At 38.3% G+C, this 26,427-nt stretch overlaps 1 protein-coding gene across 14 annotated transcripts in view; it reads right to left on the bottom strand.

The window, feature by feature from the left end:
• Window positions 1-26,427, bottom strand: part of ABLIM2 (actin binding LIM protein family member 2) — a 129,112-nt gene that overhangs the window by 35,993 nt on the left and 66,692 nt on the right. For 7 of the 14 annotated variants that reach the window (XM_015625247.1, XM_015625245.1, XM_015625242.1 and 4 more), the window contains exons 7-11: window positions 14,100-14,187; window positions 11,388-11,446; window positions 8,433-8,510; window positions 3,724-3,870; window positions 1,827-1,859 (exon numbers count right to left, since the gene is read on the bottom strand). In XM_015625247.1, coding sequence (XP_015480733.1) covers window positions 1,827-1,859; window positions 3,724-3,870; window positions 8,433-8,510; window positions 11,388-11,446; window positions 14,100-14,187 — 405 coding nt within the window. Of the gene's footprint in view, window positions 1-1,826; window positions 1,860-3,723; window positions 3,871-8,432; window positions 8,511-11,387; window positions 11,447-14,099; window positions 14,188-14,484; window positions 14,577-26,427 lie in introns of those variants that run through there. The other 7 variants (XM_015625246.1, XM_015625250.1, XM_015625243.1 and 4 more) reach the window with 3 other exon arrangements.

Here is a 26,427-nt window from a genome sequence, read left to right on the forward strand (position 1 = left end):
AAGTGACTCCATATAAACCAGCTATAAAAACAAATTCAAAATTGCCCTTTTTTAAGGCACGTGAGAATTGCCTTGAGTTAACTTCATATTAGAACAAATCAATGTAACCTGTAGATGTTCTTTTATGGAAAATCATACTCAAAAAATGCTTCCCCTCTCCTAGTCCAGTAGAAAAGCATGTTAGTCACTTTTCATGAATATGGGGATGCCTTTAGGCATCTGTGTGATTCCCAATGGATCATTCATCATTTAAATGAACCATACACCCTACTTAGCCCTACCATCATCTCCCAACTTCCTATCAGAACAACTTGATTATGTCAATACATGCATCTTTAAAAGAATTTGGCTTCTCTGTGACTATCCTAGACTCTACAGAGACGTACAATATTTTCACATCATCAGGCTTTTCCTGTTGACAAGATATGCTCCATCCCTTCAACATCACCCCAGACACGCCAGCTGCTGGTTCCAAAAGCCAGCAGTGTTATTGCTTTAATATTAAGCTCAGAAATAGTTAACAAAAAGCAAAGAACTGATGCCTTCCCAAGTGTGCAGCGTTCTGCAGGCATTCTGCCACCTACTCCTCTATGTCCAGCTTGAGGTGTTTCCTTCCCAATGTACCTACATTGTGTAACAGCCACTCTAACCTTTGTGAAGAGAATTACAAGCAGCACTGCAATGGCTCTACAAACTCATGTAATGATATTAAATATCATATGAGTGTCAGCTAATGGTCTGTGATGTGTCCAATTGTATGACACAGTGGAACTCTCCTCCAACAAAAATCCCTGCAACAAAACTGGTGACAAGTTTGCAGATGACGACGAACACCTGACCACAGACTCCTTAAAAAGAGACAGCAAGCACAGAGAAGCTGGAGAACATGGGAGTACACACAAATCATGGCAGTCCCAACCTCCACACCAGCATCACTTTTGGAAATTAATATTGGCAGTTTGGTAACTGAATTTAAAGGACATTATTATAATCTTCCAAAACACCAAGTTTTCATTTTGTTTTGGACCTTACCTTTGTGTACCTTGTGTCTCTGCAAGGAACAGTCAACCCAGTTCATGTAGCCCAATACTACATAAAACATGCTTTTATTTTTAAATTATCAAATACATTACATCTCTACTGGTTAGCTCCTCTGTTAATCAGTTCTTAAAGTGATTTACAGTCCTTAATTCTCCATGATTACCAAAATTTTGCAGTACATAAAATTGGGATAATGGAGAAATTAGCCAGACCCATTATATGTAATTGAGTTACTATCTGGGAAAATACATGAAATGCTTTCACTGCTTCCAACATGATTTTTCTTGAAACAATGATTAGCTTAATTAATGCACATCAAAATACACAGAGCTAGAAGTTCAGGTATGTGCAAATGATTTAAAAGTAGGTGTACACAAATAGTATAAGTAGTTTAACTATTTGTGGAATAAAAAATGAGAAAGAAGAGAAATCTATGCTGAGCATTAATTCAAATCAGCTCACACTGGCAGCCTTAAATGTGAACATAAATCATATTTCCCAATATAATTTATTTAGTAGAGCTTGAAGAAGTGACCACCATACAACCTTTATTTTGGAAAGCAGAAACATGGGTGATAGTGGAGACAGATGCAAACAGATGGTAACCCAGAAGCAGAGCACATATTGAACACAAGTAACACTCTGAAAATCAAAAATTAGAAACCCCATGCACTGCAGAGGCAAGGGGTGAACCCCACATTTCAGACATTGCTGGTTATCAATATGACCAGGTTTATGCATCACAAAATGTGTCAGAATAGGAGAACAAAGGCATTGGGGATTACCTCAGTAGGTGTTGGAGAGAGCAACTGAGGTGACTGCAAACAGCAACACACAACAAATTAGTGATACAAATTCATGCATGATGTTACTTGTGAGAAGAATTACTCTTAAAATATCACTATCCATGTATAACACATGATACAGCTAGGAAAAACACCTGTCAATTAAGTTACGGCAACTTTTCTTATTATCTTTTTATAATTAAGTACTTAAGGACTAATATACAAATAATTTCATATTAGTCTTTGAGTGATTACTACAAAATCCTGGGGTCTGGTAAGGCCAGTTCTGGGCCACAGAGAAGGGAAATAGGGAACTCCCAGAATAAGCAATAGTAGTCTGAAACTACACACAAGCCCTAATTAAATCTGCATTGAAGGACCCCCAAAGTCAGGACTAGAACTGACCATTTTAATGGAAAGAAAAATGTCTGTACTATTTATTTTCAATTAAACATCAGGTAATTTGACAATCTGCTGCTCATTTTCCCTTCTAAATCAAACACTATGTTTGTTTAGTTTAGCAAATTGACTCAAAGTATTGCAGCTGCAGGTAACAAGCCAGGATGCTGAAATTTGGGAGACAGGATTTTTCTTTTTAACCCCTGGTAATATCAAGGATAAGAAATATTTGGAGCATTGGGAAATGTTGCAAACACAGTCCATGTTTGGTCTTTGCACTTCTGCCAAGCCTGGATGTCACCAGGTGCTTGAGGAAGGCCACAATCATCATCAGCACCAACAAATTTTGACACAGAAAGGAAGTGATTATGCTCCACAGGTTCAGGGTGAGGCAGCAGCTTTTGACTTTGTGAAATCAGAAACCTGAATACCATTTAAGCCCATTACCAAATACGATCTAATTATTTTTGAATACCTTATAATGGAACCACAGTGGTTCAGCACTGTGCAGAGAGGGCTTGGAAGAATGTCTGCAAAACCTAACATATGCACTGCACTTCACCTGACAGTGGTACTGAGACCTTAACTGATTAAGTGTTTAAAGGTGCAAGTGATAGTATGACTAGGGCTATTATAAATATCATGACTATTAATTATAGCATTTATTTCTGCCCATTCACTTACACCTGGAGAGAAAAAAAGAGACTTCCATGCTAGACTGTATGTATCTTGCTTGTATCCAGCATATTGTAAAAGTTTAATTTGTAAAAATGTAGATAGAATTATAAAAGCAATCAGAAAGTCAAACGGAATGTAGGTATGTTCAGAGAAGAAAAGCTAACTTGCATGACAGGAGTTATATACCAGTATGTTTCACAAAGCCTGGAATTAGTATTAGTTATTAGCATGTTAGTATTATGTTAAATTAGATTTCATTAGCACAAACTGTATCATATTAGCTCTGCATATGAAAAGGTTGAAGTGCATGCATGACATGAGGACGAAGTTAAGTAAGGGACAGTTGAAAGAAATTTGTACACAGGAAAGTGATACCATTGTTGTGTTACCAAAATAACATGGTACTCTTTGATTAAAAAAAAAAAAAAAACAAACATGAAAAACATTTGGCTTTGCTTCTCATTTTTTCATTATAATTAGCAATGGCTCCTGCTTCCTACCACATGCAGAACTACTCCCATGGAAAAACATTTTAATTACATGTCATCTCTAAAAAATGATCACCAAAAGCAATTTTTGAAGTTCTACAAACTAAAAAATGAAATGAATAGAAATTAACATCTTGGGTTTGGTTGTTCTCTTTTTTTTTTGGAAGGCATTGTGAATGAATGGATAACATGACTCAATTAATGAGAGCTATAAAAGTTACATTTTTAAAATAAAAGTTATGCACACATTAACAGTTTTTGGCAACATGTTCAATGATGTTCATAAAACCTGAAACTCATAGTAAAAAAAAAAAATACCCATATTTCAGTACCTCCCCGTAACTATGCCTGTCATCTGAAGAGTAACTGATATATGGAGAATAGGAGATCATATCTGGGCGGTCAATGTTATAGATGGCTTTATTTTTAGGAAGAGCAGCCAAGTCCCTGTAGTCAAGAATTTCATCTCCAAGCTTTGCCTAAGAAAAGGAGGAAAGAAAGCAGTGAGAATAAGAAAGAATATGAGCAGATTGCAATCAGACAAGGAAAGATAAATGCAGGTAGGAAAGTCATAATCATAATAAACCACTTTTTCTGTTTGTAAACAGTTGTAGCTCTTGTATTTACTACACAATGCTAAATATTACTGCTGTTTTCTTTTGTATACTGTTGCTTTCTGCCTTGTCACTGGCATTTGGCTAACCGGAGTAGCATGACATCATTCCAATTCCCTGGTTATATCCCACTTACTCCTGGATGCACAAACAGATATAGGGGACAGATACTGCAGTCTTTTTCAGGCAAAACACACAGAATTTTGAAGTGGTTTTGGTGTGCAGAATTCCCCTGCTGTAAGCAGGAGTGAATAATCAAACACATATTTCCAGCACATACTCTCCAGATGCCGAAAAGCATTAATCAGCTCTTTGATCTTTCCCACTCAGTCGTGTCCCACAGCTTCACCTCCTTTCCTGACTATGTCTAAACAGCCTTTAATTAGAGGTCACAAACCAGCAGATGATGGATTTGCACCATGGTGGAAGATCACAGAAGCCACTTTACTCAAGTAAAGTTCAAATCCCCTTATGAGACTCATACAACCAACAGAGGGAAAGAACTGTGCTGGTCCCTGTTCTCCTCCTACTCCACATACTCCAAAAGCATAATTTCAATCAAGCTGCCACATTTGCACAGATTATCCTTAGGATAATTGCACCAAAACAGTATCCAGCACATACTGTGTTGTAGATATGATGACAAGTTGGCCACATTGAGAGTGGAGAAATGGGCAGCAAAATTGTCTCATTCCCACTTCAAGTTTTGCAGAACGATAAAGTCTTTGTTGGCAACAAAATGATGAGTGAATCTTGCTGTGCTCTGAAAATCTCAGTATGATCAGCTATAAAACTGTAATAATGTTTTCCACATGCAAAAGTACAAAAGTATCCAGGATTTATGTGTGCAGTGATTCTGTATTTTTCAGTATGAGCTAAGAAAAGTTCATTAGATTTTCCAGCAGAGTTTTCTATCTCATTAATAATCCAGGAGATTTTAGTCTGACAACTTTCATTATCCCTTTTTCTAAAACAATGCATGAATTTGTGCAAACATAAAGTACACAAAAAGAAGGAAAATGACTCAAACAAGAAAGCAGAACCAAGCTGCCATAACCATCACATATTCCCATCCTCAAAACTAATGAAAAAAATGTGTTTTAACCAAGTATGTGATTCTTCAGCAACCTACAGATCTCACTTTCTTTGCAGATCCTTTAAGAAGCTACAGAGCAATGAAATAGTCCCTTAATGAAAATAAGTCCCTCCCTACTGAGAAGCCAGTGGAGAGCTCTGATGCAGAGATAGTTAATGCAAAGGTAAAGAATCTGTCTGCCCCATCTGTCCCAGAAATACTTTGGGCAGTTTTCTACCTACAAAGAAAGCCAAAGAGGCTGTGATTTCAGTTAAGGTATCCAGGCTTTTGGCCATTATTCTAGTGAATCCAAAGTAGTTCAGAATTGGGAATATTTAAATGTGAATTACAGTCATTTTGGCTCTTTTTCTAGATGTGCAACTTCCTGTTAGATTTCAGATCTGTCAGAGGAGTAAAACTTGTCTTGTTATGTAATTTCTTTCAATTTAAATATAACAATGTGGGAAAATTTGGATGAAGAAACACCTTAGGGATATAGTTGCCTTCTGAAAACTCAATTCTCCACACATTGAGTCTATCCTGTGTTTTTGTTTTATTTGTTTCACCTACATTCAATTATGTGTATGGAGTCCAAATCTGCTCAGGAAAGCTCAAATTACAGCTGGGAGGCTTCAAGCCATTTCTTCAGTAATTTGGTATGCTGGATGGTAAAACCATGCTCTAAGTATAGAGTATCTATTTCATTTGGAACATGTAATTTTACAATCGTATAATTGTGAATATGGTCTGCATAAAAATATAGTGTGATTTCTATTCCTTATATGAGAGCACATATAACACAGCTATGTAAACTAAATGTAAGCCTTCCAGCTGGATATATTAGGTTGGAGCATCAAATTCTGTCTTAATAAAATTAAGCAAACTATAAAGCAGGACTTTTATTTAAACCTTATTTAATGGCATATTTACAAATCAACAAATTTTTAATTAGGGACTCTGAGGTTTTGCCAGGCAAATTTCAGTCTGGATATAATGAAATCATCCCTACGGGTCATGAAAAGATGCCCATTACCTTGAAAAGACACTGGCCTGTGCCTTCTCTCAGTGCCAGAAGACATCAAAGTCTGTTACCAGTAGATGAAGAAGTGGTATGGCTTTAATAAACCGTCTGTATGGTGCACATTCATGTTTATGTAAAAAAACCCCAACTTTTCTCACCTTTCCCTATGTGGCCAGGCCCCCACAGCCCAGAACCACACCTGCCCTGCCATGGGGCAGTGCCCACGATGATGTTCAGCCTTGCTCTGACTCGATGGCACCATGAACTCACAGTTCCCAAGATGGAACTTTTTTCCCTAAACTCTTTTGTTCACGAAATACTTACTTCACAGAGCTCAGCAGCTGGTAAGGTATGGTTTTACTGTGGGTTTTCATGATCTGAATCTATGCTGGTGCTGCAAGCTGCTGCCCTGTGTGCACCATCCCAGCCTGCTCTGCCTTCTACATTAGCATTAGAAGTCATCTTTAGGCTTTTTTTTTTTGCCTCTTTGGTTGTCTGGAGGTTTTTTCCTGGGTTATTGTTTAGCTCAAGCTGACCTCAAATTTGACTGCATATCTCTGTGTACACACTAGTATCAGCAGCAAAGAGGAGATGGGAAGACATGGCCAGAAAGGGACAGGGCCATGTGTAGGTGGGACCTTCCTTTCAGTGGCAGCAAGAATTTAGGTTTGGCAAAATCCAGCCACAAAAGCACACAAGACAAATGTTGAGCATGCCTGTATGTCATAACACTCCTGTAACAGAAAACACATGTAAAAACAGACAGCCAAGGGACCATTCTGATAATAAAGAAGTCAATAACATGTTTTAATTCTTTTTACTTTCCTGTTCGTGAAAGCTAAAATAGGATTTAATCAATCAATCAAAATCAAGTTTTGACAATTAAGCAGTGAGAGATGGGATAGACAGAACACAAACTTGCACTCCTCTGGGGAATCTTTTTATCTGACTGACAACTTTATTCTTTCCCAGTCCCAGCTGTATATCACAGAAACAAATATCAGAGTTGTGTGCTGATTTAATGATAGCCTTTAAAAACAAACAAAAACAGAAAAGGAGAATGGAGGTTTGTCCTTGACTTTTAACAGCCATTGAAGCATATTTGAAGTTGTTACCACAAACATCAATAAAAACAGTACCATCCTGCAGTAAGATAAATATCTCTAAAAACATATAAATCTTAGGAGAATTCTCATGCTTAAAAACACAATGAGATGGTGCATGCCTGAAAAAAAAGACCTCACCTGCCCAAAGAAAGTGCTTACATGATAACAGACTCCCAGCACAATGAACTGTCTTCACAATGACATTTCCTGGCTGGTAATATTCCACTGATATTCACCAGCACTCACAGTCACTGGTGAGCATTTAGAGAAGAGGCACTTGTTCCACCACAAGTTCAGTCTCACTCAGATAAAGTGCATATTGTACTCAAAGTAACTTTTATTTGAGGAAAAAAGACAAGTTTGGATCCAAAGCACTCTTTTGCTTGTCTCAGTGCAGGAGATAAAAGCCCTTAATATTTGTATATTAACCTCTGGAAGTCAATTGCATCTCCAGCAATTTTCTCACTCAATGGTTCTAACTAATGAGGGTGACCTGCAAACCTGAGGGACACTTGGCCAGGAAAAACAAAAAATCCTGAGAATGCTGAAGCCCTGCAAGAGATATCTACATGGATCATACCACATCTGCATTTTTTCATCAGTTGCTGGTAGCCTTGAGAATTTGGCCATGAACACTACACTACAGCAATTTCAACCTTGTATTGGAAAAAAAAAAAAGAAACAAAACACTCTAAGATTTTATTATACTTGTTAATTTAAATTCTCTCAGTGAGCTTTCCAGAGCTCTTCATAAGCCATAAACACATCAAAGGTCCTCTGAGCAAGGGACTGGCATTTGGCAAAGCAGAGTCCTGCAATGGTACCCATAAGTGTTTTCATAAGCAATCAGATGCAGGCTCAGGACTCAATTTAAACAAGTTGTGTTCAAATCTAAGCTTGTAATCTACCTGTGGGTTGTACTCTTTACTTAAACTTTTCTTTTCAGAAAGAACTGTGGTGCTCTGTATGCTTTGGTATAAGCCAGCTCTAGCTGCAGTGTAAGTGCTACAAATACTCCCCCCCAAAATAGGAGGAAATGCCAAAATTCTGTTATAGAAAATGCAGTATTCAAATATTTCAAACTTGAGAAAATAATTCCATTTTAGAGGAATCACCAACTGCGGAGGTTTGGAGACACTAACTTTCCATAGAACGTGCTAAAGTGTAGGAGAAAGCACAAGGTTTTCACCATCCCACAGAACAAATTTCACTGGGAAATACTCACATAGATCACACGGCTTGGGGAACCTGATGTACTTGAAGCAGGTACAGAAATAATACTCTCAGAGGAAGTCCTAGTTTCCTATGGCAGGAGAAATGAAATAGATAGGAAATACAGGAGAGTCAAAGATAATATAACTGTTATTTCAAAACAAGCATAGAAGACATTTGATTTAATTCAATCTTTACCATTCAAAAATGACATAAAGAGCTCAAAACATGGAGTTAAAAATAAAAGAACACTTGGAGACAATCAGTTTAACCTTTTGAAAATGCAAGAATTGTTTTATACATGGCTTTCTTATCCCTGCTCTTCAGAACAAAATGTCCCAGAGCACTTCTGGGGTGCCAGGACAACCTTTGGGGACTATCAGAGACAGTCAAGTCACAAGAGGATACATGTGCAATCAAACCATTCTACATCGTGTCTGAAGCATGTCACACTGCCATGGCATTCACTCACAGCAACACAATATGGAAAAAGACCTGGGGAATGATCATTTAAGACAGACAATCTAATTAAAGACCTCTTCTGCATAATTGAAGTGCTTTTCAGTTTTCCAGAACTTGTGTAAATGACATGAAAACGTCACTGCTACACTGATGTCATGTGCAAACCATATTTCTCTTTCATGATGTCCCTAAAGGACACTCCATGCAAAAGGGAAAAAACAACTACAGAAAATTGTGCTATTCCAATGTTTTGAAACCTGTTAAAGTCCAATGACAGTTTTGGGTTAAGCCCAGGATTCCCAGATAAAGCTTCAGAGTTTCCTTTGTGTCCTGAGCATGGTCATGGGCATCTGGCCCAAGGCAGCCAAGCTTGAGCAGAAGGGCTGGACAAGATGAGCTCCAGAGGCTCCTTTCAAGCTCTGGGTCTTTCCAAGGGCAGACAAGGGGTGAGTCCTTTCTTCCTGACACTCCTTGAAGAGCCCAGTCAGGGCACCAAGGTTACTGGAGCTCCCAGCATCTGCCCTGCACATTTCCAGTAAGCTCTGTGAACTGCCCAAGTGGAAACCAGTAACAAGTGGTGCTCCTCAAGGGTCCGTACTGGGAGCAGTAATGCTTGATATCTTCATCCATGACCCACAGACAGTGGGACTGAGCCCATCCTTGGCAAACCTACAGATGACACACAGCCGTGTGGTGGGGACAGCACACTGGAGGGAAGGGATCCATCCAGAGGCATCCTGATGGGCTTGGGAAGTGGAGCCATGCAAACCTCATGAAATTCAACAAGGCCAAGTGCAGGGTCCTGCACCTGGGTCAGGGCAGCCTCCAACACCACTTCCACAAACTGGGTGGTGAAGGGAGAAGAAGCACTTGGAGAATACGGGTGGCTGAAGAACTGGACATGAGTCATTCCACATCTGACACATGTTCTTTATTCTCTTCATGATCCATTACTCCTTTTAGCATCCTCATCCGTGCCTGTTCCACATCTCCCAGCTTTTTCAATAAAACCTCACACCTTTGTTGACTCTATTGCCTCTGTTAGCTCATTTTCTGTACTACATATTTTTCTTCCTCTTCCACCTACGTCTTTTTCCTATATGGAAATTTACAAACCTTACTTTCCCTTGCTGATTTGATTTCTCCTGTCTTTTCCAGCTTCCTCCCTTCTGCTTAAAATCTCACTCTCCCATCATCTTTCTTTATGCTGTCATTCTCTTTCACAACTTCTTTTTCCCCTCCACTCCATCTCCAAAGTTTTGAAGCATGCTGCCACTTTCTCCTTTTGCCTTTGTCACCTACTTTAATTACATGCTGTTCATATATCTATATATAGGAAGATAACTTAAAAACAACAAACTGCAAGGTCAAACAGTAAATTTCTCAAGCAGTAGATCCCATTCCAGACTTTACAAGTGATGTTGAAAAGTTCATTATTACTCTCTTTGAAATGGCATCATTCCTTCTGGTTTTATTTTTTCAAAAATGAACATAAAGATCAGAAAATGGGAAAAACTGAATGATAAAGAAAAACTGCTAGGCTTGAGAAAACTATTTGATATTCAGAGTTTGTCATAAAGAACACCAGAGCAATTACTTTCCAAACACATGGGTACAAAAACTACAGCCAAGATCCTTTAGGGTAAAGCCCAAACACTTTTTTTTCCCCAAACTGTAACTTAGTCAAAGTTGGACTTTCTAACACACCAGATTTAACAATCTTTTTATGGATGCTGCCTGCTGCTCTGACTTGTCCCATGTGCCTTCCTCCAAGCCTTGAACTAAAGCAGAGCTTTTTTGAACAAGGATACCAAGGGTACCACTTGGAGCATCAGAGAATATCAGAAGTGAAAAACCCACACTTGGCCTCTACATTAAATGAGATAGTTTTAACTCATTTCCACCACTTCAGAAGGAACATTAATTCCTCATGTCCTACAGACAGCTTATTTATCTTATAATTATTCAAGTTGCCAGAATTCCCCCTTGCACACAGAGGTGCACAATCATCCAACTTAAGGAGGTACTTAAAGCCAGAGATTAAATTAAATTGTGGCTGGCTTGCCAACACTTTAGAAACAAATAAAACAGAAACTCCAAGGAGATTTCTTTTTTTTGCATAAACAAATAAAGTGAAAGTCTTCTGATCTTTTTAGTTCAGAGCCACAGGAAAAGAGGTCATGAACTGATAATATCACAATCAGACAGAAGTTAAAAATTAACTTTTTCTTATTCATATTTTCACATTTTTCCTTATTCAGCTTATATATATATAACCCTTAGGTCAACATTCTCCTTATTCTGTAGCATTAATCACTGATTAAAAGTAGAATATTTATATTACATGATTACATTTCATTAGCCAACTAGAGTCCCATAATTTAAAATTTAACGTTACAGCAGTGAAAAAATTTCCAAACCCTTCCATCCATGCTTGCTGCTGCAAATAAAGGATAGAGAATAATATATCAATTGAATAACATTGGGTAAAAATACAGTTTTTTACCTTGTTTTTTTCTTCAGCCTTTGCAGCCTGTCTACAAACTGGATGCCAAATGGATGTTCCTGTAAAGTAGAGTTATAGTTCTGCTTAATTCAGTTCCAGTAAGAACCTTAAAAAGTTCAAAATAAGAACCTTATTAAACCCTCCTATAAGGTGTTTTAAGACATAGATTACTGACTACTTCCCCTGCTAGAGCAGGATACTTTCAGAGGTCAAGATGACAACCTCTCAACACCAGTGAGCCTGATCACAGACATTTAAAAGACTTCAGAAAGCTACATGTGCTTCCATATGGCCAATCAACATCAAAATCTGAGTCCTAAGAAGTGTGATATGGGATCTCTGGAGCTCCACTAGCCCAACCTCCTGCTCAGGGCAGGTCCCAGTACAGCAGGCAGGGCTGTGTCCAGCTGGGCTTTGCCTTTCTCCAAGGATGGAGATTCCAACCACATCTCTGGGCAACCTGTTCCATGGTAATTTTTTTCTTTATATACAGTTATAATTTCCTGCACTCTTATAATACATATTCTTGTAATAGTTGGGCTTGGGTCACACACAGTAGCATGCTGTGGTGGGATGGAACAGCATTGTGCCATGTAAGCCCAGCTGAAAATCCAGTCTGTCCATCACTATTTATTTATACATTGTTCTCATCTTGCACTTCCCATGTTTGTCTCCACTAAGTCAGTTACTAAGGAACTGCATAAATTCAGGGGAATATCCATTCTGGAAGAAGCAGGAGATTCCAAATGAACCAACTCTCTATTGCCTACAGGTACTGAAATGAGGATCTTGATGAGATATACGTAAACAATGAGTGTGAGACAGAAACTTGAATAGCTTTGCACTAGTCACAAAGGAAAAAAATGTTTCAAAAAGTTGAACATGATGTTCAAAATAGTGTTCAATAGAAGTGGAATGTGTCTAATGATATAAAATAAAAAAATTATTTGCAAGTTTTAATAGTAAGAAGGAACCTTTATGTTTATTTCAGTCTGAGCTCAGACCCGCCACAGATTAAAGCTCCAGAGTTAAACAAAGTGAGTGCACTGCAACTTCTGCCTGACTAAACTGGAATCTGAGAACCTTTGCATAATGAATATTTAATGTTTATACAGGGTGGAGAGTATCAAGAAGACTTATTGGAAATGCTTTGTTTTCACAGCAGTTTGATAGTTTTCTAACTAGTGGATTTTGGAAACAAGATAGAAACAGAAGATATTTCCCAGAAGACAGATGGAGATCATTAGAATTTATTACACAAAAACAACCCAGATGAACTCAGACTCCTGCAGTAAAAGAATGCCAATAAGTACAGACCAGATAAACTATGTTTACTAAGTTACTGATTTTTTTGTTACTGAGGGACTAAGAAACATTTTTATAGCACCTTTAAATTCAGTGCTAAGTTATCTTCCACTTACAAGCAGATCTGAGCTTGCCCCATTTGTCCCATAAATTGCTTCAAATTATCCCAATGGGTTTAAGAAGTACTTAGATCACTTGTTTATTTTGTTGGTTTTTTTTAACTACTCCTGTCTGTAGCCAAGCTACGCTGGGAAATTTTTTCACACTGAAGAAAAAAAGTCCTTTCACCCAAAAGCTGTCTGTTGGATGACCACTGAAGATTTCTGCTAAGGAACAGGAACACCTAAGGTAACTTTACAGTAGATTATTAAGAGAATGAAGAGCACATTACAAAACCCTGGGCTCCAATGTTTTTTATTATTTAACAGGTTAGGCAGTCAAATAACTGACCATAGATCTTCCACGTCATTAACACCAGTTTCTAATGGAAACTGCTCTCCATGTGAAGACAAAACAGGTATGACAGTAGCTGGTGTAAACATTCCATGAATCAGAAAATGCAGTAAGATGGATCCAAATTAATAGAACCTGAGCATACTCTGCTATTATTTTAACATGTAATCAGAACAAAACCTAACAAATATCCACCCTTACACCAAATGAAACTTAAAAAGAAGATTGACTTGCAAACAAATTTCAGAAGGTTTGAAATCTAGAAACAAATTTGTAGTTTGATGTACTTTTTAAAAGCATTGATGTCATATGGGATTTTAGTACTGCTAAGATCCTTTTCAACTGGAAGAACTGCAGTATTTTCTGGCTCCTGAGGAAAAATTCATGAGCACAGACAAGTATCACTATGTCCTTAAATGAGCTAGTTCTTGTTGCAAACCAAAGTGACAATAAAATTGTCATTTAAAATAAAGTACTAAACCATAATTAGATCTTACTGAGACCACTGTTGTGTTTTAAGTAAGGTCTAACTTTTCCAGCTTAAGGAAAATTTTCCAAGCACACTTCTAGAAAATCATGGACAATTGCAAAGCTGTAAACAGATCTGGGCAGGCATGTGATTTTAGGATAATACACCAATGTTGCAGTTCCCACAGCCTACTGAGTTTCTCTTTTCTGTTTTACTTTGAAAAGATACTGCCAGTCAAAGATATATGCAAAAGCCTTTACTTTCTCTGGTGTTTTCCCCTGTATCTACCAGTATAAGCAGTTTGCTTTGATCAGTAGAGGTAGAAGTTGCTACATACAAAGGATTGCAGCTCGTATTTCTGTTAAATGACATTTTTTCCCATTGCATACTTTATCACACAAGCCTTTCTGCAACACTGAATTTCTCCTGTGTAAGGCTGTGGTGGGGGCAAGAGAGCCAAAACTTTCATTTTTTGTTTGATTTACCTTGGAGGTACATTTCTTCTCCTTCTGCAAACATCTGATTGCACCTGACACATCGTGCACAGGTTGGGTGATAATGCTTCTCTCCTGCCTGTTCAGAAAGAGGGTACAGATGATTAAATATATTGATCAATTTAGCAGTTTTTCTTTCATTCTCTTGAATATGAATAATTTAATTAGTTAATGATAGTCAAACAGTCTCCTACAACCACAACGCTATTTTTTCATTCTAGACAATTCATGCTTTAAAATGTAATTATTGTCTTGCCTACACAAAGTAAAAAAAAAAAAAAAGTTTATGTGCAAGTCTCTGAGTTTATGGGATAGAAACAAATTTATGCAACTAGCACATTTCTGTAAACCAAGTGCAGGGTAGCTTAGGACTTACCTGCAGGAGGAATTTGGGAGGTCATAAGCTTGAGCATGGATTTGCAGCTCAACCATATGTTCCTCATGCATCAACTGAATACATAATCTTAGTGCCCAGCAAGAACCCTTCTGTGCAAGGAATGTTTGTAGCTGCTTTGAAAGTGCAGGTGACCTGTACTCAAGAGTTTCCACGAGGAATGTGTACAGGACTGCAAGTCCAGAACAGGCAGTTCTGGGTACTGTGCACTGATACCCTCACATGGACAGGCCAAGAGTTTTTCTATTTGTTCAGAGATTAATCCACATAATTTAGCATCTCCTTTTTCATTGACTGAAATGAGAACAGGACTGAGCCTTCAATTTGCTCAGGGTTGCTTAGTAACTTACCAATTTTCATATATTTAATTTCTCAATTACCTACAATGTTGGCTTGAGCCAGTGACAAAAACAGCTCCCAGGGAGTTGTGCTCTGCTGAGTGAACAACATGGGCCAGTCCCTCCAAACTGCACTCCAACCCCATCTTTCAGATGGCTCTCACAAAACAGAGTTCAACATTCCAAAGACAGCTCTTGCACAAGCTCCCAGCACTCCTCACTCTTCAAAACCCCTACAGAACTGAAAGCCAAATCTTGCCATCACCTTTCTCCTCTTTGACCCCACATTCTTCCATGCTAGACAGAACTGCCCATGGTTTAAATGGTTTAAGGTCAATGCCATTTCCACTAGGAACAAGCCAGGAGATCAAATAATTCTACAGCTCAGAGCTAAAGTAAACCAAGTTTAACAAGATGAAGCTAAGGCTGACTTCAATAAAAATTCTCCTGAAGTTAAAAACATGCAAATTTGGTCCATATAGAATGCCTCATAACCTGCTTACCTGAAAAACATTGAAAGTGCTACTAGGATTGTGGGTGCCTTTAAGAAACTACTATCAACTATTGCCCCACTGCCTTCAATATGTAAATGGGCTCTCACAGCACTGCACTGTAAATCTAGATTGACTGATTCCATCAATCTAGAAATTTAGCTCTGTTACTACAAAGATGACTTTTCTAACTCTTTCTTATTTTACTCCATCAGTGTTAACTTGATTCAATTCTGAAGACCTGCTGCAGCATCTCAGATTTGCAATAAAGAGCACATCACATCAGAATTGCCATTTTGAAAACAGATCTGCTCCAGTTCACTCTTTTCATGTTATCATTTATGCAGATTTCAGAGTGATTTTTGCACTTTTAGACATGGAAGATGGTCACTACTATCTGTGATGACATCTTTAAAGTACCAGACCACAAAGCATCAGTATTGAGTTTAAACTTCAGGTTTAAAATTGCTTGCCTTAGTGCAGGTGTTTAAGCACAGAAGAGTATTTAATTATTAACAGATAAACTTATGTTTGGCAGATCAAATTGAAAAGGAACATAATTTCCCTTGGAAGTGCACAAGCATTGCTGATGGAATGCATAGCCTCAGTAACTCAGGGAATCCAATTACTTCTTTGCTAAAATAAACTGCCAAGACAGATTCTCAGACAACCTGGATTCATCACAGAAGAAAGTCTATTTCCCTGAATTTAACAGTACAAGCAAATATATAATTTTAATTCACTTCGTGAATTCACTTGCATAAGTAATATCAACTAGGTATAGAATGGCACAGAAAAACCTCTTTTATGACACAGACACAACTGTAACAGAAAAATTAGGGGAGAAAAGTGGAGTGATCCTTTTGCTAATTATCACACCAAGAGAACTCCAATGGATTTTATCTAATTATCTCTGAATTAAAATGGCACAAACTCAAAAATTTTCACGTAAGTCCAAGTGCTGACAATGGCTTTTGTTGCACCTTTTTATTTTTTTTGTCCTTCTTCTAATCAAAGCACAGAAGACATAGCAGACACTTCATCACCTGGAAGTACTTAAAAAAGACCACACCATATTTCTAAATCAGAGGTGCTAGCTGAACCTGAGGCTAGGCAGCTGATGCAGGAATTAACTAATACTATTTATTGATACTGATATGCAGTTACCCTGATCAGATACCATAAATTATATTCAAACCTAGGACCTGAGACTGAATCATAGAGTCCCTTGGGTAAATGCCAAGGAGGCTTTCATAGTGCCCCTTTCTCCTGTCCCTTCAATTTCAGGGACTTGGTCTCATAGATGAACAATTGGTTCCAGCAGAACCCAGCTATTTTATAAGCTTAGGGCAGCAAATATTGTATTGTTTTGGTTTAGCTGCAATAAAGGCCTCATCATTTTTTCTCTTCTTGCTTATATTGATGTGAGGTAGTTCAAGGCAACAAACAAATTCCTAACCATATGGTTACTTCTTCTTTGCACAGTTTGAAAGCTTAGTTTGACAGATTGTTGTCTCAGTGTTTAATAAAATACCAAGATACACAGAGCACAGAATAGTGACATTCATCTCTGAGATATCTGCTATGGTTGAAGTGATAGGTTTTAAAAAACCTCCTCAATATGCTGCATTTGCTTCAAGACTGCACCAGGTCTTTGTGTCCAGGAACCCAGATGTGAAGATAGTATTATTGTGAAGATCAATTTGAAGGCTAATTTTCAGCTGAGATTACCTCAAACCTGAATAGCAAAGTGTGTCCTTAGTAATACAGTAAATTACCAAAATTCAGTTTTCCTTCAACTGACCATGAACCAGCTTTCCACAATCACCAAGTTGCACTCTGAGTACGTAATTTAAATGGAGTCAAAACAGTCCTCAACACTCTGAGATGAAGTATTATGAGTTACTTCTTTCCCTCTAGGTTTAAGAGACCCCTTTGAACATGAAGTCTCCTCTGCAGAGAAGGAAGAGCCTTCTGGGCTGATCACCACAAGGAATGTTTAACCAGGGGAGCCTCCTGGACCTCCTGCAGTCCTTGTCCTGAGCACAGGGACCATCACAGCGCTGCAACCTGTCCCACAGCACATGGACAGACAAACCACTCCTCACTTAAAACAGACAAACCCACACTTCACTTAATGTAGAGAGCTCTGCAACAAAGTACATACAAACACCTTTCCTCATTTCTCATCACTTGAGGGCTTGAACTAAGAAAAAGGAGACTAAAGCTGATGTGACAAATGTGAATTGCATCATCCAAAGCACAATTTGAAGACAGTAAGGGGTGTTATTCAAAAGGCTTCAGAGTAGTATGATCACCAGGCCTGGAAAACATGCAGTGCTAGCAAAACTAGAGTAATTCATACCAAAAGGAATAACCTTAATTAGTTAAGTTTGAATTTTAAATTAGCTGTCATCACCCAGAAAAAATGTATTACATTACTGCAGACAGCTCAGCAAAACACTCTGCTCATTTTCTGGCTATGGCTGCCATAACTGATGAAGTGGTAGAATCCAGAAAAGATGATATGCACAATAACTGTAACTCTACCACAATGACATTGCTTGTCTGGTCTTTCATGCTGTTTCTAGAAGTGTGATATGATTTTTTACGGCACTTGATGAGCGACAATTGCTTACGGATGGACACATGAGAAACTGAGCAGTCTAAAGCTCAGTGTGAGATGAGTCCTGGAATGAAGACTCCAGATTTCTGACTTCTGATTCATCACTGAAGTCTAAGTACATCCTATCTCACTGCATTACTCAGTGAAGAATGAACTAGTTAGTAAAGGGAAGATAGAAAGTACAGAAAATCATTTAATATACTAGAGAAACTTACGATTACTGATTCTTTTCCTGAGAATTAAAAGCTTTCAGTAAACTTTTTCCTGTAAAAATGAAAAACAACAACACTAAAAAGAATCTATCCTGTTATCAAAATGCATAGGAGTAATTGATATCTTTTATTGCTGGGAATAAAGAGTTTGTGGAAGTGACAAAAGGTTATATTGCTGCAATGATTCAATCATATCAAAGCATATTTTCCATTTTGAGTGCATAATACAATATAGTTGCTGCAATAGTTCCTCATTACCACTGAGTGATGTCTATTGAAGTAGATCCAAATTCTGCCAACCTTGTACTCTAAAATCCCCAAATCAAGTCCTAACTGTAGCCTATGCTGAACAGAAACAATGAAAAACAGTCTACAAAACACTGAGCTCGTGGTTATGCCAAGGCATGGGGCATCTGCCTGACCCACAAACAAAGCCCACAGAAGACTGGGATAAAGCATTCTTAGTTGAAAGCTTTTCACATGGAACAAATTTGCTGGAGAGTTGTGTCATCACCAGACAGCCACCTGTCCAAGCAAAGGGAAACAGAATAAAGCACAAAACCACTGACAAAATAAGCCTTTCCATCAGGCAGCTTCTCAAGCTGAATTGAAGTATTAAAGATCTTATAGAAGACATATGACTTGACTACTGTTGCTTTTTATGTTGAGGGAAGTTACCCTTTGTATGGGATGTGAAGGGGGAAAATACTTGGGCAATGTAGGGATGAGTGAAAGTGTAAAACTTTGATTAGACAATAAATTATTCTCTTTTGTATATTTTGTCTCCATTTCCTGAATAATGTCCATTCACATGGACATTCCCATTTGTTCATTAAAGGGCACTGATATTCCTTCAGGCAAACTTCATAGTACAGGCAACAAAATTCAGTTTAAAGTCAAGAAATGTGCAAGTGACCACAGAATGAAAGAATAATTAATCTAACCCAACCTCCTGCTCTAAGCACAGTTGATACTCAATTCAGATCAGTCTGCCCAGGAATTTTTTCAGCTCAATACTGAAAACCTTCAAGGATGGAGGCTGCACAACTTCTGAGAAATACTGCTCCAATGGATGGTAGTTATTAGTTATTCTTTGGGATTTTTTTTCCTTTTTATCCAGTCACTGCTTCATTATCTGTCATTTTAAATGCAACATTGATGAGCATGTAGTTTCAGTGGAAGTATTTTTTTTCATAGTATATAAATAAAAAAAGGTGGAAAATCATTGAACTCCTTTAGTGGATATTTAATTAATCCTGTTTATACTTCTTCATTCATTCTTCAAATGATTGTTTTTACTGAGAGATTAAGCTATTTTGTGAATGAATTGTGCTTTTTCTTAGGTGCCAGGAATGTACATGGAACTGATAATGAAGCACAGGTACAAAAAGGAACTCCACATATTTATCTTTATGAAATTTAATAAAGCTTTTTGAATGAGATACATAATTTTGTTATTAAATAGCCCAATCAGTCAGTGCATTGATTTATAAAGGCAAATTCAAAATTTCTGGAAGCAAATGCAGTTCCCTGAATTTAGATAAGGTTCTAATTCTTGCTTCCAGAACTACATTAGATATTATCTAATAACTCTCTGGCCTAACAGCACAGAACAGGCTTAGAAAATTTTCCAATCAAGTTATTCCACAACAGGCAAACCACAGGGGTTGTTCTTGCTTATTTCCAAGTGTTAATACAACCCTTCTGCTCTTGGCCAGCACTTCAACCCACATTGTACAATGTGCTTTTAATCTAAAAGGCTGTGTAAAACCTAGGACTCAGATGTTTGTCCTGTCTTTACTCAGGAGTACCATGAAGAAGGTGTCCAGCACTGCACCATCAAGTGTTATCAATGGATGCACACACTGATAACTCTGATAACTGATAACTCTGCCACTGGATCCACATTCTGGCATTTTACAAGGCCTATACTGGCTTCCATAAACTGAATTCTAAGGGGTATATTCAAATTAGAGTGATGCTATTCAGAAAAATAACCTTTGTTCTTGGAATAGAACACTCTGCTCAGTTATCAGCTTTAAGTGGAATCACATAAAATCTCCACTCACACTTCTAGCAAAGCCAGAGTTTTGCATATGCAACAGAAGGACTTGAACAATTACTCAGTAATAGTTGTACACAGTAATGGTAAAGTTAGTAAACAGCTGTCATATCATCTACTGGGTATGAAGGGACAGGCAACATTGTCAAGGCAGAGGTATTTTGGCAAAATATCTATTGTTTATGTCACACAACAGTGTTGAGGAGAAAAAAGTGTGAGAGCCAGAAGTTAGAGACGAACTCTGTGGAGAAAAGCTCTAATTCTCTTAGTCACAGAGGATCTGACTCACCACTGACTCACTTCAACAGTGTGCCAGGGCAAATGAACTGTTTTCATCAGGATTTACACCACTGTAAATGCAGTGTAATGTTTTGTATCAATCATTCTCCTAATCTTCTCCTTACTGGATTCATTTATCATCCTACTGGATGCCAAGAAACAGTCACATGAAATGATCACTTTGCACACCTGCAGCATTACCTACGGCTTTAGCAATCTCACGTGTGCAGTTATTTCACATTGTCCTGGTTCTGGCTCATCCTGCTGTGCTTTGCAGAGCCTTGAGAATTCCCACCCATATTTGAGTCATTTTAATTGCTTCCCACATACTCCTTATTCTTCCAGGTATAAGGTGCAGATCAAATGTACCAACAGGAACACTCATTTCAGGATGATAACAACTTACTATAACACTGGACTGTCAGAAGAAGTTTCTAATGGTTGTGGTAGAAAATAAAATAAAAGTAATTTAAAAACCATAGGGGGGATAATTGAGAAAAAATAAATAAAAGAATGAAAAATAGCACTATTACAACTGTAATCTTATTCTGTGACATCTGCAAACAAGTTCTGGCTCAGGAGCAAATTCAGCCCTGTCACAGTCAGGTAAAATCTGGAAAAGGACAACAGTGCATTTTTTCTACAGAATTTGGTAAATGTTCTTGTAAATCAAAACAGTTTTTCATATCTAAAACCACTGATTTTGCACTCAGTTGTTTCTGTTTTGGAGTAAATGATCTGCCTCTTTTGTCTTTTTCTTCTCAGCTTTGCAATTTTTCTTGCCACCCACTGAGACTGGAAGAGGCTTCTGTTTTCCATCTGCTCAACAAATCTCCTTTATTTCTTTTCCACTTTCCTTTCCCACTCTTTAAAACCCACCTAGGGGCCAAGACAAACTGCAGCTGGCTCTCACTTATGCCAACTCTTGATAGGAGACAGGGAGTGAAGAAGAAGGATGACTTGCAGACATATTCCCCTTAATTTTTGACTTTGCAGCTGTGTATTTAGCACACCCATTTCAGATGGGAAGAATGCAGCTCAACCAACACTTAGCAGCCCTGGAGAAACAGCCCAATTTATTAGACATCCCCCTTTTCAAGCTGAACATGGTGATCTGGGATGTAAACATTTAAGAACAGAAGCTGTCTCATTCTATGCCTGAACAAGGACTGCTATTCTGGATCACCACATTTACCTGGGAGTGGAAATTCTGCTGTCACATGCAGAACTGACATTAATAATCCTTCCTGAAAGTAGAAAGTTTCTGCTTTCAGACCTAATCCATGCATTTTCAGTTCAATGTACCATTCAGAAGTTCTTACACTTTGGGAGGAAGAAAAGAAATTTGAGAAAGCACAAAAAATGCTGAAGGTTAATAGAATTAAAAAACTTAAAGCTACAAGAAATGAGTCACAGACTGCTCTCCTGCTATCAGCAGATAGGCTGAACTATTTTCACATGGGCCAGAGCATCCTGGAGATACTTTATTAACTTTATTAACTTTATTAAAGGCAACTGAGTGCACTTAGTGCTGCACCACTGCCATGGTTACGGGATGGAGCTGGAGGCAGGGGCTTGTGCTGCTGACTGGGTCAAGGGAGGTCCAGGGCTCTGCAGAGCTGTGCAACAGCAGCAATCCCCTGATGTGGGTCAGAGGAGCACCAGGAATGAGGGAATACACAAAGTAACTGGATGAGGGACTGAAGACATCCATGAGGTGCAACTTTTCACGTTGTAAGGACACCCAAATGCTGGCAAGGAGCGCTGGATGTTAATGCATCACCACAGCAACACACGGCTTAGAGAGGCAGTGTAGCTGGCAGACTGTGTGCTGCTGGGGTCTGAGGCTCAGGAGGGATCAGGGGGACTACTGGAATCACTCCTTCCATCCTTCAGTCAGTCAATCCAAACAATTTAAGATAGTCAACTGGTACTACATTTTGGGTGAGGAAAGGAATTGGCCACCACACGTCTGCCAGGCTCAAAAATCAAACTATGCACTAAAACTAACACATACAAACCCACACAAGCACAAATGCACAGCAGCACTACTGAGGACTTTCCCCATACATGTGGGAGGAATTCTCAACAGAAAAGCAAGTAAGCAGCTGAGAAAAGAAATAAAAAAACCCTCACAAAACCTGTAATAGTCATTATTTTATGTTATTCAGAAATAGTTTGCAGAACCCCTTCGGTAAAAATATAAGTTTTAAGCTATCATCAAATGATACTCAGTGCTCTTCAATAAACCTAACAAATTATTTATAGGGTAAAAGCTATGCAAAAAAGTTTGGTTTAACGTACAGTTTTCTCCTGACACATTGACAATTTGTGAGTTTTTAGCAGTTCAGATAATAAATAGGCATAGCTCTGTATTTCTGGAGAGAAGAGGAGGCTAAAAAGGGGAAGGCTGAAAATGAGAAAGATGAGGTGAATTCATCTAGACGAATATAACTGGGCTACAGAAAAGACTAAAAGATATGGGAAAAAGGCATTTGCATAGATATTTATTAGCTTGCTTACAGTATATTTAATGATGTCTTTCTCAAAGCAGAAGGTCTAGGTCAACTGTCAAAACTTACCCAGATAAATTCAGATATAATGCACTGATGATTAACCTGCCTTTGTAAGCCAGCAGCCCCAGATAAATGCAAGTGGCATCAAACCAGAGACCATTCCCAAGCTGCAAAATGCCCTGTATCTCAGCAAACACTATGCATTGAAAGGGCTAGTTAATGTTTCCTACCTTAGATGGTCTCCTTTTGCTAATGCTGATTTATTTAGATGTGTCTTTCCAACAGTTTTCTTTCTTCTCTGTTGAAGGGAGGAAAGTGGCGTAGAGAGCAGCTTCTGAGGAAGGCAGCACTGACACTTGGATCCTTTTGCTGCTCTGACAGCCTTCCCAAGGCTGCCCATGCACAGGGAACCCTTCACTTGTACAGACACAGCTGCCTTTATTGCATGTTTCACTATTAATGCCTATATTAATAAGCTGCTCAAGCACCTTTCACACATCAGTAGGTCCTGTTGTTAATGAAACAGCAGGGTTACAGACATTGCAGAATGAACCATTCTCCCACACTGCAGGCAGAAATTTCTACTCCCTGCTGTAAAGAATTAGTATCGTCTCTCTGCTACACTGAGACTCTTGCAAAGGGAAAGGCAATCGATTTACAAAGTAGATATGGCTGCAAACAAAACCAGCTCAACCCTAGGGCAAAGCAAAAAACAATCCACGAAAAATAAGATTCATGCGTTAATTAATAAGTCACTGAGGTATAAGTGGCATTTAATTGACATCTAAATTACTGACATTTCTAGTCTCATTCCTAGTGCCTACTGCATTTGTTCCCTTACTTCAAAATAACATATGGTTATGATTAATAGATGTTAAAAACATATATTGATTATATTTTTCTAGACATTTACACATATATGTAAACTAGTAAAATGCTAACCCTTTCTTCCCCCACATAAACTGAGTGCCATGCTGCCCTGTTAAGATGTCAGATACTAAAAGCATAAAGATGCTTCCAACTGCTGTGATTTTCAACAGCACTTGTAAGGCACATTTACACTAGTCATGTAGCTTTGAATCATGGGACAGTTGTAGATAAAATCAAGTGCTGAAAATATCCCTGAGGGGTATTCTGGCCATTGATGGGATGCAGTTTGCCTACCCAAGCAAATGTGACCCCTTCACAGCCTATATTGTGTTTGCCATTAGAACATCCCTGGAAGGATATCTTTGATTATGGAGGCTTCCTCTAACAATGTAGGAAACCACCAGCTGAAAGAGCAGATGAAGAGAACCCCTCACCTCAAAGTAACAGCTCACTATGGGCTGTCAGTGTTAAAGAACTCAGAAAAAAATTACACCAGTGTAGGGTACACCAGGGAAGTACTTTCTCTAGAACTGGTGGAAGGGATTACTATCCTTGCACAAGACTGTGGTGAGGCATTGTCTGGAGTACAATGCTCATCCATGCTGGCAGAAGGTGGCTCCAGTTAGGAACCCACAGTGGGAAAGTCCACCAGCATCACCAGAAAAGCCTGGAGCCGACTTTACAAGCAGAGGAGAATTGGGTTCACCCAGTTTTGCAAAATAAAAGCTGAGAGGGACTAAAACTACTCTCTATAAATCCTCCACAGAGCTCAGCAATTGAAGGGGACAACATTTAATAAAAGCTAAAAATCAATCTTATCCAAAGCATTTTTAACTATTTTAATGCAGACCACTTTAAAATAGAGACTGGAATTGAGATGATGTTTCTAAGCATGAGATGTTAAGGAAACCCAGACATGCCACCCAGGAGAGGACAAGGAGGAGTCACTGGCTGTCACACAACTTTGTCAGGCACCTCAACAGCTTTCCAAACCTTTTACACAACCTGCTGTGTGGGAAGGACCAGGAGAGAGACAACACATCTCTGCCTCCCCCAGCAAAACGTAGCTAAAAGACTGATTAAAAATGAGGAAAGAAATGGAAAGTATTTTCTTGAGTGAAAGGGCTTTACAGCAGACTCTGAATTACCGTAAGAAATACAGTATATTTTTTAAAAAAGAGACAATTACATGTTTTTTAGGATATTGTCATTAGAACAAGTTGAAATTTTAACTAATAAATTACTGCTTGTAGTAGAAAAGAAAAGTGCTTTTAGTGCTAAGTGCAGAGAAATAGATTGCAACACAACAAAAGGGAAATGGCTGGTCATAAAAATCAATGGCTTGTTATTTTAAAATGTGTGTTATTGCATGATCATAACTATTGCAGGATTGGCAGCAGAAATACAGCATAAGCACTAAAGTAAACCCTTTCTCTCCCTAGAGGTTTTCAGGCACAGTGTATTTTAAGTCAAACTACAAAAGTAAACTCCAGCAACCTCTTGCTCCTCCACTTAAGCTGGCAGGTTTATCAATATATACAGTCAGGGACAATACAACACAACTTCTATGGGAGGACTAACTTGCATTTAAGAGTGTTCTGCATGCATCACAAACAAAGCAAATCTTGCCCATAAATGCCGTGGTGGATTGGGTTTAAATAAAAAAAAACCCAAAAAAACAAAACCACAAGAAACAGCAAAATCATTGCTTTTAAAAGTAATAAAATTCATCATCTCTATAAATGAACTGCTCAGCCCCTTTTATAGCTTTTCCAGTACAAGTTCCCTGGGAGAGCTGGTGCAAGCCAAGGTGGACTGAAGGGGAAGAAAGAAACTAGAAAGGAATTATAAACAAGGATGTCTTATGTTAAAGCCCATTTACTACTGCATGGAATGAATCTGGCCCTCAGAATATGGGCTGAGAGAATAATTTAGGTAACTAAATCATCACTGTATTTGGCTGACAACCTACAAAAACAGCCACATTTTTTTTAACTTATCAGTAATGCACACTAGTTGACTCTCCCTTCCTTTCTGCTGAATAAACACTTACAATGAACAAGTGTTGGAAAGGGAGACAAGATTATAAAATCTGGACACAGAATAGTTGTGGAAGCAGCTGTCCTCCTGACATTATCACAGACATCAGAGATGGAAAAAATCCTATTAGGTCATACAGTCCCTCCCTTTGTCATCGCAGGACATTCCTTAACAGATTTTCCAGTGCCTTGTCCAATCTTGTTGTAAGACTTTCTAAGTGATAGTTTCCAGCAGCTCCTTTGGGAGAGTATTCCTCTGCCTAGTAAGTACTGCTGTCAAGATTCCCCCCCACTTTAGGAGCAATTTTCCCTATTTCTGTTTCTCCAGATGATATTCAAGATGGTAAAAAGAAATACTTTTTAATACAAATTTGAAAAATGTGTCAGTACTCCAGACAATTCCACAAATAATATGTCCTACAACAAAAGAACAGGCACTGACTACCCTGCATTTTTTCTGTCCTCCTGACCAGGAGATGCACAAACATCAAT

This window comes from Parus major, chromosome 4 (assembly GCF_001522545.3).
Source record: "Parus major isolate Abel chromosome 4, Parus_major1.1, whole genome shotgun sequence".
Classification (NCBI taxonomy): domain Eukaryota; kingdom Metazoa; phylum Chordata; class Aves; order Passeriformes; family Paridae; genus Parus; species Parus major.